Below are 13,347 nucleotides of genomic sequence, written 5' to 3'. Positions count from 1 at the left end.
AGCTATGGTTTTTTCAGAAGTCATATATGGATGTGAGAGTTGGACTAGAAAGAAAGCTGAGCGCTGAAGAATCAATGCTTTTGAACTGTGGTGTTGGAGAAGACTCTTGAGAGTCCCTTGGACTGCAAGGAGATCCAACCAGTCCATCCTAAAGGGATCAGTTCTGAATACGCATTGGAAGGACTAATGCTGAAGCTGAAATCTAACACTTTGGCCACCTGATGGGAAGAACTGACTCATTTGAAAAGACCCTGATGCTGGAAAAGATTGAAGGCAGGAGAAGGGGACAACAGAGGATGAGATGGTTGGATGGCATCACCGACTCAATGGTCATGAGTTTGAGTAAACTCTGGGAGTTGGTGATGGACAGAGAGGCCTGGTGTGCTGCAGTCCATGGGGTCGCAAATAGTTGGATATGACTGACCAACTGAACTGAACTGAACTGACTGAAAAATTACCTATGGTATCAAAAAGGGCTTCCCAAGTGGCGCAGTGGTTAAAGAATCCGCCTACTGATACAGGAGACACAGGTTCAATCCCTGGGTCAGGAAGAACCCCTGGCAGAGGAAATGGTAACCATCTTCAACATTCTTGCCTGAAAAATCCCATGGACAGAGGAACCTGGTAGGTTACAGTCCATGGGGTCACAAAGAGTTGAATATGACTGAGTACACACACACATGATGTCAAAAAACAAACTAGGGGAAAAGCCATCCATCCTTCATCCCTTCCTAGAGCTGTAAAATCTACATTCAACATCAAGAAGGACTGAAAAAGACACAAGCCTTCTATGTTTACTCACCAGGGGTTCTGCCATAATGATGCGAATCTTGCGCTCAGCCTGGGTGGTGAAGTTGACAAATAAACTCTTGAGGACATATTCCCCAGGTTTGCTGTCTGGGTCCACATTGATGGGTAACATGGTTGGGGGCCCTTTCTCCTTTTGTGTACCAGAAACAGGTTGAACTGGAGGCTTGATATAACCGTTGCCAACTGGAGAAGCTGAAAAATAGAATGGATATTCTGACCGACTGAAAATAAATCAACAATATATAAAGATATGAATCACATGAAGAACGCTGTAGGCAATATTATAACCTGGTCTTACAGTGTCACAATTTAATTATTTTGATGACACAAGTCTGCATTATGTCATATTTGAATACATCAAAATACTACTGGTTACTATACTTAGGTAAATCGTGTTGCAAGGACATAATACAGCTGATAAATCCTAAAACATTTAGGATGTTTTTAGCTTCTTTTTTATGTTCCAGGAAAATGGTCTAAGAAAACACACAGTGGAAAACAAGGGATTTTCTTAACCTGGTTTTCCTAATGACCAGGAGCTGTCTTTTGTGCTTCATGCTAATAACAGAAAAGACTGAGGTCATCCCTTCTGGAAGTTTCCAAGAGTCAATCTTCAGAAGCCCAGCTAGCTCTTGCTCCCAAAGGGGTTGTCCCTCTTGGAAGATAAAAGGCTCAGGAGTGCCCCGCTCTATGCTATCCAAGTGTGGCTTCTCCCTCTCACCATCCTTTGGTTCAAGTTGGGCTGTCCCTTCTCATCCCTTCTAAAATGCACAGATTACCTGCTTGGCTGAGATTTTGAACAGAGGCCCATTATCAGAGTCGCCAGTGAGTGGCCTCCTTCAGGATGCAACAGCTGGACCACTGTTTTAACTAGTCTAAGAAAAAATCTATTCTCAAATGAAAATTTTATGCCTCTCCACTTTTGAGTGGGGCTTCCCAGGTGGCACCAGTGGTAAAGAATCCTCCTGCCAATGCAGGGCACAAGAGACACAGGTTCGATCCCCGGGTTGGAGGATCTCCCTGAAGTAGGAAATGGCAACGCACTTCAGTACTCTTGTTTGGAAAATCCCACTGACAGAGGGGCCTGGTGGGCTTTGGTTCATACGGTCACAGAGTCAGACATTATTAAAGTGACTTTAGCACGCTACTTCAGACTATCTTTTGTTCAATTCTAACATGCACTAATAGCCCCTTCCACCTAAGTACCTATAAGATGGTCAGTTATCAATATTCAAGGAAAGAAATATGAGAGTAGGTGGGCTTAGGAGAAAGGCATTAGGAATGCTGAGGACAGGATGATGATAAAGTAAATATTTAAAAGGGAAGACTCCATAGTTTGGGGTGACTGGATACAGAGATTAAGGAAGGGAGTAAAGAAAGAAAAGCTGATTCCAGTTTGGACATTGGTTTGGTTTTTAAGAGAATGGTGTGATGTCATTGATAATAAGGGAGGGAAAAAGCTCCCGGTGAAACCTGAAACATGCTTCTCAACACTACAAATAAACTCAAGGCCTCTCTTATCTTCTCTTTGTGAAAGTCACTCAGTTGTGTCTGACTCTTTGCGACCCCATGGACTATGCAATCCATGCAATTCTCCAGGCCAGAATACTGTAGTGGGTATTTCCCTTCTCCAAGGGATCTTCCCAACCCAGGGATCGAACCCAGGTCTCCTACATTGCAGGCGGATTCTTTACCAGCTGAGCCACAAGGGAAGCCCTATCCTCTTTTTAACTCAAGCCAAATTCAGGAAGCCAGGCAAAAATTTTACTAATTTCATGGAATTACAAACGTGTTTTCACATCATGCAGATTCTGTCATCTTTTCTAATGTCTCTTCTTCTATAATTCATGTAATCTCCCATACAGCTGGAGGCTCCCTTATATCTGGAAGATCTTCACATATCTCAACCTCCATTAAACTTTAAGAATATGGCCTCTCAAGTTATAAAAATAAATCTGTTGTATACGATTCTATTCTCTCTCCATTCTCACTAGCTCCATCCTAGTCTAGGCCCTTGGAAACCTATAGCTAGATTATTACAGCAGCCCCATTGCAGGTTAATTTCATTCATTGCACATACCAAACCCATCTTCCTTCAGCTTAACTGTACACATTTTTTAAATATTTATTTTTATTGTAGGATAGCTGCTTTACAATATTGTGTTGGTTTCTGTCACATATCGACATGAATCAGCCATAGTTTTACATAGGTCCCCTCCCTCTTGAACCTCCTTCCCACCTCCCACTCCTCTAGGTTATCACAGAGCATAGGTTCAAGCTCCCTATGGTCACACAACAAATTCCCACTGGCTATCTATTTTACATATGGTAATGTATCTGTTTTCAGGCTATTCTCTCAATTCGCCCGCCCTCTCCTTCCCCCACTGTGTCCACACGCCTGTTCTCTGTGTCTGCATCTCCACTGCTGCCCTGCAAACAGGCTCACCAGTACCATCCTCCTAGATTCCATACATATGACACGTGTTTGTCCCTCTCTGACTTACTTCACTCAACATTTTCATTGGCTCGCAATTTTCATCAGTAAGCCTCAAAGGTAGGGTGTGGTTCTGGCTGTCCCAAGTCGTGGTGATGCTCCGGCTGGCCCAGGAGCACCCTGTTCTCATCTGTGCCTTCCTGCTTTCTCTCTGGCTGCTGCTTTCTGCCCTTCTCTGCTCATCTCGTCCTCCTGGCCTCTCAGAACCACACCTACTCGCATCTGCATAAAACTTGTTCCACCAAGCCAATCCTCAGTGGTGTGTATAACAAGGTTTAAACATTTAACTCTCTCTCTCTGGCCTTGGACATTCCCACATGACTTAAGGAAGGCTCCAGAGATAGTTGACAAGTGAGAGCATTACCAATTAGTCACATGGTTTTGCTGAGGGTTGGCTCTGTAACTGAACCATATACTCCAACAGGGTTGTAGCCTCCCGGATCTAACAGAGCTCTTTGCACAGATAATACTTAATAAATCTCCTTAAATAACTGAAATGACACCTTACTTTATTTCTGTATGTCTTGAAGTGATTCATAAGGAGGGAACTCTATGAGAAGAATCAGGGGCCAGAGTCTTTAAAGGAATAGTGTGAAGTATTTGCAATGAAGAGTCATTATTAAATGGCACTCCTACCAGATCATTAGAAGGTGCTACTAATTCTAAAGAGCACGTTCAAAGATCAAGTGATACAAATGAAGGCTGGGCTATTCCTCTACTGTGTTACCTCCTACTCCAAATGCAAGAACTTGGTGGAAGTAGGAGGACTCCCAGGCCCAAAGCACAGAAGGACAAGGGATCTCCATGAGATTTCATTCTAACGCAGTGGTCCCCAACCTTTCTGGCACCAGGGGCCGGTTGGGTGGAAGGCAATTTTTCCACGGACCAGGGGGTGATGGCGGGGTGGTTCTGGGATGATTCAAATGCATTACATTTATTGTGCACTTTGTCTATTACCATTACATCAGCTCCACCTCAGATCATCAGGCATTAGGTCCCAGAGGTTGGGGACCCCTGTTTTAAAGTATCAATGGCATTGTGTCATAGGACTGAGTCAAATAGAAACAGAAAAACTCAAAGTGGAGGACTTTATTTCCTTTAGTTGTCCCCAGAACTTTAACCTTTTTATAGAAGACAGCAATAATCAGCTTGATGGAATACGCAACTGCAAGGCCAGATCCATCATTATAAGACTCTAGGGGCCTGAGAGTCCTGACTATAGTGAGAGGATTTTCTTAACAGTGACCTCTGGCAGTTCTCCTGCAAAGCTGTATTTTGAACCAGAAGGGCTGAAATGCAGATACCAGAATGTCTCCCAGACAACTTGTGCATTTAAAAAAGGTCAAAGAACCAATTCACTGCTATCATAAAAAAACGGTATCCGCCTGTCCTTCAAAGCCAGACATCCTGTGACTACAAAAGTCTGTGTACAGACTTAACGGGCTGGAACTATCCTAGCCCAGCAGTGCTCTGTGCCAGAGCTGAAAGTGATTCAAGGAGAGGTGCCCGCCGTTCTGGCCGCAAACAGATCAGCTGGGCAGACGGAGATGCAGGGAGAGGCAGTGAGGTAGGTGTCAGGTGTCCTTGATTTAGATCCACTCACACCTTTTAGTGACCCCTCCCGGTGTGTGCTCAGTCACTCAGTTGTGTCTGATTCTTTTGCAGCCCCATGGACTGTGGCCCGCCATGCTCCTCTGTAAACTGGATTCTTCAGGGAAGTGGGTTGCTATGCCCTCCTCCAGGGGATCTTTCTGACTCAGGGATCGAACCTGCACTGCAGGCAAATTCTCTACCGCTGAGCCACCAGGAAGCCCTTTTTACTCTTCATCCTACCATAATTAATTCATAAGTGATTCTAGTCTTTTGTTAAGATAATTTTCAGGGCACCTCTCAGCAACTCAGTTATTTGGTAACAACACACCTGAGAAGCAGAAACTACATGTTCCTGACAGTCGAAACTGAGTTACACAGTTCATACTAAACATGAGACCAAGACCATTGGGAAAAAATCATTACAACCTCCCTCAGCACTGACTTGCTCTTAATTGACACACAGTTAAAATCAATGGTCTAGTTCCTAAGTTCACAATAGTTGGGAAACAGAAAAGTACAAGGGAAAGGTACAAAATCTACAGGTAGAAATACTAACAACAACAAAAAAGAAAAATAATGCAAAAAACTCAAAACCCACCAGAACTTAAAAATGCAGCTGCCTCCACATATATATGGAATCTAGAAAAATGGTACTGGTGAACCTATATGCAAGGCAGGAATAGAGATGCAGACGAAGAGAATGGACTTTTGGACACCGTGGGGGAAGGAGAGGGTGGGACGAACTGAGAGGAGCACTGACAAATACACACTCGTGTGTAAAAGAGCTAGCCACTGGGAACCTGCTATAAAGCACATGGAGCTCAGCTCTGTGAAGGATGAGAGGTGAGATGCGGTGGGGTGGGAGGGAGGCTCAAGACGGAGGGGATATGTGTATACATATAGCTGGTTCATGGGCTTCCCTTGTGGCTCAGCTGGTAAAGAATCCGCCTGCAATGCGGGAGACCTGGGTTCAATCCCTGAGCTGGGAAGATCCCCGGGAGAAGGGAAAGGCTACCCACTCTAGCATTCTGGCCTGGAGAATTCCATGGACTGTATAGTCCATGGGGGTCACAGAGTCAGACACGACTGAGCGACTTTCACTTTCACAGCTGGTTCACGTTGTTGTGCAACAGAAACAAACACAACACTGTAAAGCAATTATCCTCCAATTAAAAAAAAAAAAAACACAGATGCTTGAAGCTGTTTGGTACAGGGACACAGAATACATTCCTGCAGGCTTGGGGGCAAGATAGCGCCATCCTGCAGTCTGTCCCAATTAATGTTTGTGATGATGACCCAGAGTCTCTTGCAAAGGTTAAAATAAGTTAAACTTCTAGTCCTGTATTTGAGAAGGTGGGAAAGAAGAATGATATAAATTTCCAAAAGTTTTCGATGTCAAAAGGAAAAAAAACTAAAGAGGTTTTGGTGTATTAAGGGGTAAATTCTGCTCTTGAGAATTAAATCTATTTCTTCATAGGTCTGATTTTTAAAGGATTTTTCACTGAAACATATAAACCAACCACCAGTTCAGTAACAGCCACAGTTGGGCCCCATCCTCCAGCTCTGCAAACTCAGGCAGTTACAGTCTGCCTCCCGGCTCCACATCTGTGGATTCCACGAACCCTGAAAGGCAAATATTGAAGAAAAAAAAAAAAAAAAGTTCCAGGAAAACTTGAATTTCCTGTGGGCTGGCAACTATTTACACAGTATTTACAACTACTTATATAGCATTTGCATTGTATTTGGTCTTATTAGTAATTGAGAGATGGTTTCAAGTATGTGGGAGGATGTGTGCAGGTTATATGTAAATACCATGCCACTTTATGTAAGGGACCTGAGAATCCATGGATTTTGGAATCCCAGTCCTCTGTGGGATATTGAAGGACAACCCAACAGTCTGAGACTATTCCTCTCCACTGCTTTCCCTCCTTTCTATCCAACCAGGCAAGCAAGCCCATCCACACTTCAGGGTCTGGTCACTACCCTCTCCTCCACTGGCTGGGTCCGGGCTCTGCCCCACAGTCCACCCAGTTGGGGTGGGGAGCTGAGGCGGGGTTGAGAAAAAGGGCATGACTTTCAGATATTAATCAGGTCTCTAAATTATTGAATCTTTCTGAAATCTGCTTTCTCTTTATATTTTCCCATTTACATTTTAATCTCAGATTAAACACACTAATTCTTCTTCTGTCTTAAATGGGTTCTGTGGATGGTATTTTATTATATTTATTCTAAATTCCATTTCAGTTTGGTTCTGCTGGATGGTTTCAGGAGGTGCCTCTCCCCGTTTCACTGGGTATCTATTTCTTGCACTGAGCAGGGTCCACTCCTTACTCTGTAAAACATGTTTTAGGCCTTTGTGGTTTACTTGTTCCCTCTTTATTAGATCTATTTCCAGCTACAAGTGATGATCTTTTGAATGTGACTGTTTTTTCCTCCAATTTCATTGACTAGTACCTTAATTTTTAGTTTGACTGCACTTAGCTGGCTAAGGTCTTCAGTACAATTTCCCCGAGTTACCAACATTTCCAGGAAGTATTAAACTGCAAATGGCAACACCTGTACAAACGCCCCCACAACTCATAGTTCAGCTACATTTTTATCATGACAGTAAAGGAAAGGAAAGGCTATGATGAGTTTCCTCATGTAAATGCCCCAGAGGCTAGAAGTGGCAATCTATGCTATAGGAAAGCAACTGGTTTTCTCAGTTAGATTTTAAGAGATGTTAAGACCATCACTCACTATAGCCTACCATTCATCCATCCATCTATTCATTCATTCACCCATTCACTTTGTCCAATATTTAATGAATGAGGGCTGAGGTTTCGAGCTCTGTTCCGGGCACTGGGAAGATAGCTGTGAACAAAACAGATGGGTCCTGCCCTCATGGAGTTTACAGATTACTGAGACAGGGTCATATAATCAGCAATTTCACATGTGTACTGAAGCTGAAGCTGAAGCTGAAGCTGAAGCTCCAGTACTTGGCCACGCAATGCAAAGAGCTGACTGATTAGAAAAGACCCTGATGCTGGGAAAGATTGAAGGCAGGAAGAGAAGGGGACGACAGAAGATGAGATGGTTGGATGGCATCACCAACTTAATAGACATGAGTTTGAGCAAGCTCTGGGAGTTGGTGAAGGACAGGGAAGCCTGGTGTGCTGCAGTCCATGGGATCGCAAAGAGCTGGACACAACTGAGCAAATAAACAACAACAACAACAAACACAGGCACACACAATGTGTTAGACTGCAATACATTCTAAAAGGAAAAAGGGAAAATTAAATTGAGTGAGTGAACAGAGGAACCATGTCTTGTCTATCTGCCCAAAGGCACTCAGATGTTCTAGTCTGGAACTGCTGTGGAGAAATGAAAGTCCTGTGCACTCATGGGTGTCCAAGGAAACCTAGAGTGCTTGGCTGTGGGTTGGGAAGGTCTGCTTTCCTGATCCATCCCTATGGCCTGCCTGTATCTCTGTCAGTTCAATCGAAAATGAGAGTTTTAACCAGTCTGTAATGGGCTTGAATCAAAATGCTGATGGCACACCCTGCTCCTTCACCTCCTTCACAAACACAGGACATGCAAAGGGGCCATCTCTGCTGGCTCTCAGCAGCTCACAAAGACAGACAACAAGGAGCCAGCTTTTCAAAACACTCAATGCTTTTTCTGATGTTTCCATACTGGAATCACACTCTGCACATTTGAAATAAAAAAACGGCTTTCTTTTTTTTTTTTTAAGTATCCCGAGACAGTAGGTAATAACTGCTCAAAGGAGGTACCCCTCCCAGAAAGGGAGATCCACTTATACAACTTTACTTTCCAGAGATCTGTGTAACCTTACCTTTCAACACAGGAGTAAACTGATCAGATTTCTCTGCAGTTGGACACAAGTTATTCTTTCTGCTGGTTCTCACTGTCTTGTTCACTTTGTAGGTTTGGAGGGCAAACCTCTTTCATAACCAAGAGCTGGGTCCTTCTTTAGGGCCACCCTTTCCCCCCTAATCCATCCTTTCCTGTAAGACTTGTTTTGTTTACTGGGATTACAGGAACATTTCATAAAACATAACAAACCAAGGATGACGCAGCTACTGTGAGAACATGTCACACTGTGTATAGAACAATAATAAATTGTCCACTAATGCATTTATGAGGGTGCTTAAGAAACGGCATTTTAAAAGGACTGCAAATACTCAAAATGACCAGAAACCCTCAAGGTCATGGAAAGTAAATTAGGATGAAAAGGAAAAAAAACCCTCTAAGTATGATTAGATGAATTATTTTCCTCTGATGAGCATTAGGAAGTGGAAAATATTGGGATAAGATGAAACAATTAGCTTGAGCAACAGGAAAGCATTTCTAAGGAGATGGAAGATTCCTCCATAATATTATATATTTCAAAGTAGGTCAAGAAAAGACTATTAGGCAAAAATATTCAGAAATAAATTTTGCCTTGGAAGAAAAATATATTCAATGACATGTTAAATTCTGCTTAATCTCCATAAAGTTTTCATAATGTGCAACGTTCCTTTCATTTTAGTTGACTACATTCCTGCCTTCTCTTACACTATTTGGCTCTTAATTCTATAGTTCTCAAATTGTGCTCCTTCAAGTTTCAATTTCATAAGATAGCTCTAGGATAATTAATATCTTTAATCCTCAAAAATAATCCTAGAAGGTCAAACAATCTCCTTTTCACAGATAGGACCATGTATGTTGAGAGAGGTTAAGTGATTTGTCCAAAGTCACAGAGTGGTTGACTCTGGATCGAAACCCATGTCTCCTTGACAGCTTGTGAACTTCCTGGATCACCCTGGTTTTTTTGTTTGTTTTTAAAAACAAACCAGTTGCTTGTGATAAAGACTAAATAAAATAAGTCCCTTTGCCCACAGGGTTTTTTCCTCTGGCTAGTTTGGGGACTTCAAAGGATGACAGATAAAATAGAAAAGTTGTAGTTTGGAGGTTTCTTATAAATTAATAGAGTTGGTTAATTTCTAGAAAGACTCATACAACCTTCAGCCATGGGTCTCCTGCCAAGCTATCTGCCTTCTTGAACTTGAATGTATCTTTTAGTCATTAGATGAGTCCGAGAAAGGCTAGGAACACAAAAAGTAATCAAGAATTGAGGCCCCATTTAAATACATGAAATCTGATTAATGACACGCCTTAGAAAGTTACAGACTCTTCTTTCCTGATGACATAACCTTTAACTGGTTGTTATCCTAAGAGGAAGCAAGTGAACTTGAAGGCACAGTATTCTGTATTTACTACAATCTGTGGCCTCTCAATGCAGCTTTGTCTTTAGTCTCCCAAAGACAGAATACCCTGGAGAGAGCGAAGTAGTTCGATAAAGAGCTAGCATCAAAAAAAAAAAAAAAAAAAAAAGAGCTAGCATCAAGTCATTGCTCTGTTTTCTTTCTCTCTTCCTTTGCCTTCCAGTGTTTTATCTTGGAGAAACGACAATAACACTTCAGTGATCTCCTTTATAAATGTCTGTCATCTGCTCAGATGCAATTACACGGACTTTCCCCCAATTTTCAAAGTCTAAGTGCTGTCATCAGAGCCTGAAGGAATGTTTGCCGAGATCTGTGAGCAAAGGAAGATGAGGTTACACTGACATTTCAAGGTCCTTTCTCACCGAAAGGAGATCGGATAACCTGCTAGAGACAGGATAATCCTGAATTTAAACTTCCTTCTCCTGGACAGAACTGACAAACTGCTCTCATTTATGGGGTGCTCACTGGCCTTTCTCCCCATCTTCCTCCTCCTCACATCTTCTCTTCCTTTCTATTTTCTTCCTCTTCTGGCTCATTTCATGTAGTCAAATCTCATTAATTAGAAATTTCTTAATTCAAAAGTGGTGATAAATTGGACAAGGCCTTATGCTGTTATATGTGAACTCTGAAAAAGACCTGATGACTTTCGATGGGATGCAGGGGTTCTCAGAACTCTGCACACAGATTCACCTGGGAGGGTTGGCCCCTCCTGATTCAGGGGCTCTGGGGTAAGGCTGGATAATCTGCATTTCTAACCAGCTTCCAGGTTATGCTGCTGGCCCGGGGACCACACTCAGATCTCTGAGGAAAGCAAAGAGGACCAATGAATCCAGTTGACAGAAGTACTCGTCATTCCTTTTGTCTGCAGCGAAACTGACATGCTTTATGAACTCCAACTTAATGCTTTGTAAGCCAAACAGAGAAAGAGCACTGCATGGAGACTCCAAGGTCTGAGTCCCAGCACGGCTCTGTGTGACCCAGGGGGAGGAACCTGAACCACCTGTCTGCCGAAGAAGGCCAGGCCTCATTGTCCTTTCTAGCTCCAGTATTCTATGACTGTGTAAAAATATGCACTGACAAACCATAAGTGAAAATGAAAGTTGCTCAGTGGGGCCAACTCTTTGCGACCCCATGGACTACAGAGTCCATGGAATTCTCCAGGCCAGAATACTGGAGTGGGTAGCCGTTCCCTTCTCCAGGGGATCTTCCCAACCCAGAGATCGAACCCGGGTCTCCCACATTGCAGGCGGATTCTTTACCAGCTGAGCCACAAGGGAAGCCCAAGATTACTGGAGTGGGTAGCCTATCCCTTCGCCAACGGATCTTCCTGACCCAGGAATTGAACCAAGGTCTGCATCGCAGGCAGATTCTTTACTAACTGAGCTATCAGGGAAGGCTGACAACGCAAAAAACATCACTTCTTCAAAACTTTCACAATTCAGCAACTTAATAACCAACACTTGCCTTTCCTTGACTTAATACAAATTAGTGAGATTCCATGGTCTGTCTTTTCTCTAGAAGAAAGCTTGACAAATAATCCTGACCCTTTTATCACTACCTCCACTGCTCCTCTGGTTCCTGTCCACCCTTCTGAGGCTGGCAACCCCCTATGCCGGAGGTGGACATATGAGGAAACCTGACTATGCTTCGCTATAAACTCAGGACTTCTGTCAACATTAAAAAATAAATATTTATTTATTTTAGGCCAAGCCGCACATAGCACATGGGATTAGTTCCCCAAGCAGGGATCAAAACTGTGCCTCGTGCATTGGGAGCAAGGGGTCTTAACCACTGGACCACCAGGGAAGTCCTTCATGTCAACATTTTTAAAAAAATCATATCCCGAGACTGCGCCTTTCACAAAACTCTGGGCTAGACCTAGGAAGACAGAAGCATCAACTGTTCCCAGCCACTGATTCTCCAGACGTGGTGGAAGAGATGGCATCTGACCCAAGGCTGAAAGGATGCGTAGGACTCTGACGAGCAGAGACAAGAAAGGCACAACCGAGCTGAGGGCACAGCGTGGAAGCCGCCTGGAGACATCAGCTGAGGGTCTCTTTTTGTCCCCCACCCCTCGTCCTCCTACCATGCGTCCCCATCACAGCACACATGGGCAGGCTGTCTTCACCAGGGCACTGAGAAGTCCTCAAGAACTGGACCATAAAGATCCCGAGCACTTAGCACAAGGCCTGGCATAATTAAACAACTGAACTGAACCCATCTGCTTCCACGGTAGTCTTAGTGTGAACAAAATAATTAAACAAGTACATATATATGAAACCTTAAACTCCTAAGTCCTATAAAAAAGTAGGTCTTTAGTTCTCATTATCAGAATTAAGAGCTTGGATGACAAGTCAAAGAGTCTGGATCTTACTTGAAGCTAGCAGGTTTCTGGGAGAAAAGTTGGATCGATATTGTTGTATAGGATGGGCTACAAAGGGGCTGTTTGAGGGACAAATTAAAGACCACTGTACTCACCCTGAGAAAAAATAATTAAGGTGGGAAGCAGGATGAGGCCCATCAGAACAGAAAGGAAGGTCCTACACATTTTATAGAGATGACCTGAAATCCTGTAACATCACAACTTTCAAATAAGGAAATCATGCAAGAGCTGTTTCCTGGTGAGATGTTATCATGATTAAGGTGTTTAAAATACTTCTTTAGAATACTGACTCTACCAGCTTTCTCAAAATTCCCTCCCTGTGGCAGGATATCGGTCAGAGTTCTTGACCCCAAGCACTGAAAACAGTCAGCTATGTATTCCTGAGAATGGCAGAGGGCTTCCGAGTCTCCTAGTACGGGAACAGAAATGACCTTGGCAGTGGGGCCAAAAGGGAAATGTTTCTCACCCTATGTCCAAGCGCACCCAGTTTTCAAAAACACTAGAACTAACAACCATTTATAAGAAATAATGGGGATATAGAAGCAAGTTAAATGTCACCCTAGGAAGCAAAGAAAATAATCCAGAATTAGGTCCATTTTATAAGAAAAGTGCATTAATTTCTACAAGTCAACGAAGATAAAAATAGGTAGAAAGGGGGCCTTCCCTGGTGGTCCAGTGGCTAAGATTCCACACTCCCAAAGCAGAGGGTCTGGGTTAGATCCCTGGTCAGGGAACTAGATCTTGCATGCCCCAACTAAGACCTGGCACGCCAAATACATACACACCTACATACATAAGTA

General features: G+C 43.2%; 1 protein-coding gene across 4 annotated transcripts in view; it reads right to left on the bottom strand.

The window, feature by feature from the left end:
- The window catches only part of FRY (FRY microtubule binding protein), a 321,997-nt gene that overhangs the window by 195,248 nt on the left and 113,402 nt on the right, over nt 1-13,347 (bottom strand). For all 4 annotated transcript variants that reach the window (XM_070471761.1, XM_070471762.1, XM_070471763.1 and 1 more), the window contains one exon: nt 803-1,002. In XM_070471761.1, the coding sequence (XP_070327862.1) occupies nt 803-1,002 (200 nt within the window). The remainder of the gene's footprint in view (nt 1-802; nt 1,003-13,347) is intronic.

This window comes from Odocoileus virginianus, chromosome 8 (genome assembly GCF_023699985.2).
Source record: "Odocoileus virginianus isolate 20LAN1187 ecotype Illinois chromosome 8, Ovbor_1.2, whole genome shotgun sequence".
Taxonomy (NCBI): domain Eukaryota; kingdom Metazoa; phylum Chordata; class Mammalia; order Artiodactyla; family Cervidae; genus Odocoileus; species Odocoileus virginianus.
This window is presented reverse-complemented; position numbering and strand designations above follow the sequence as displayed.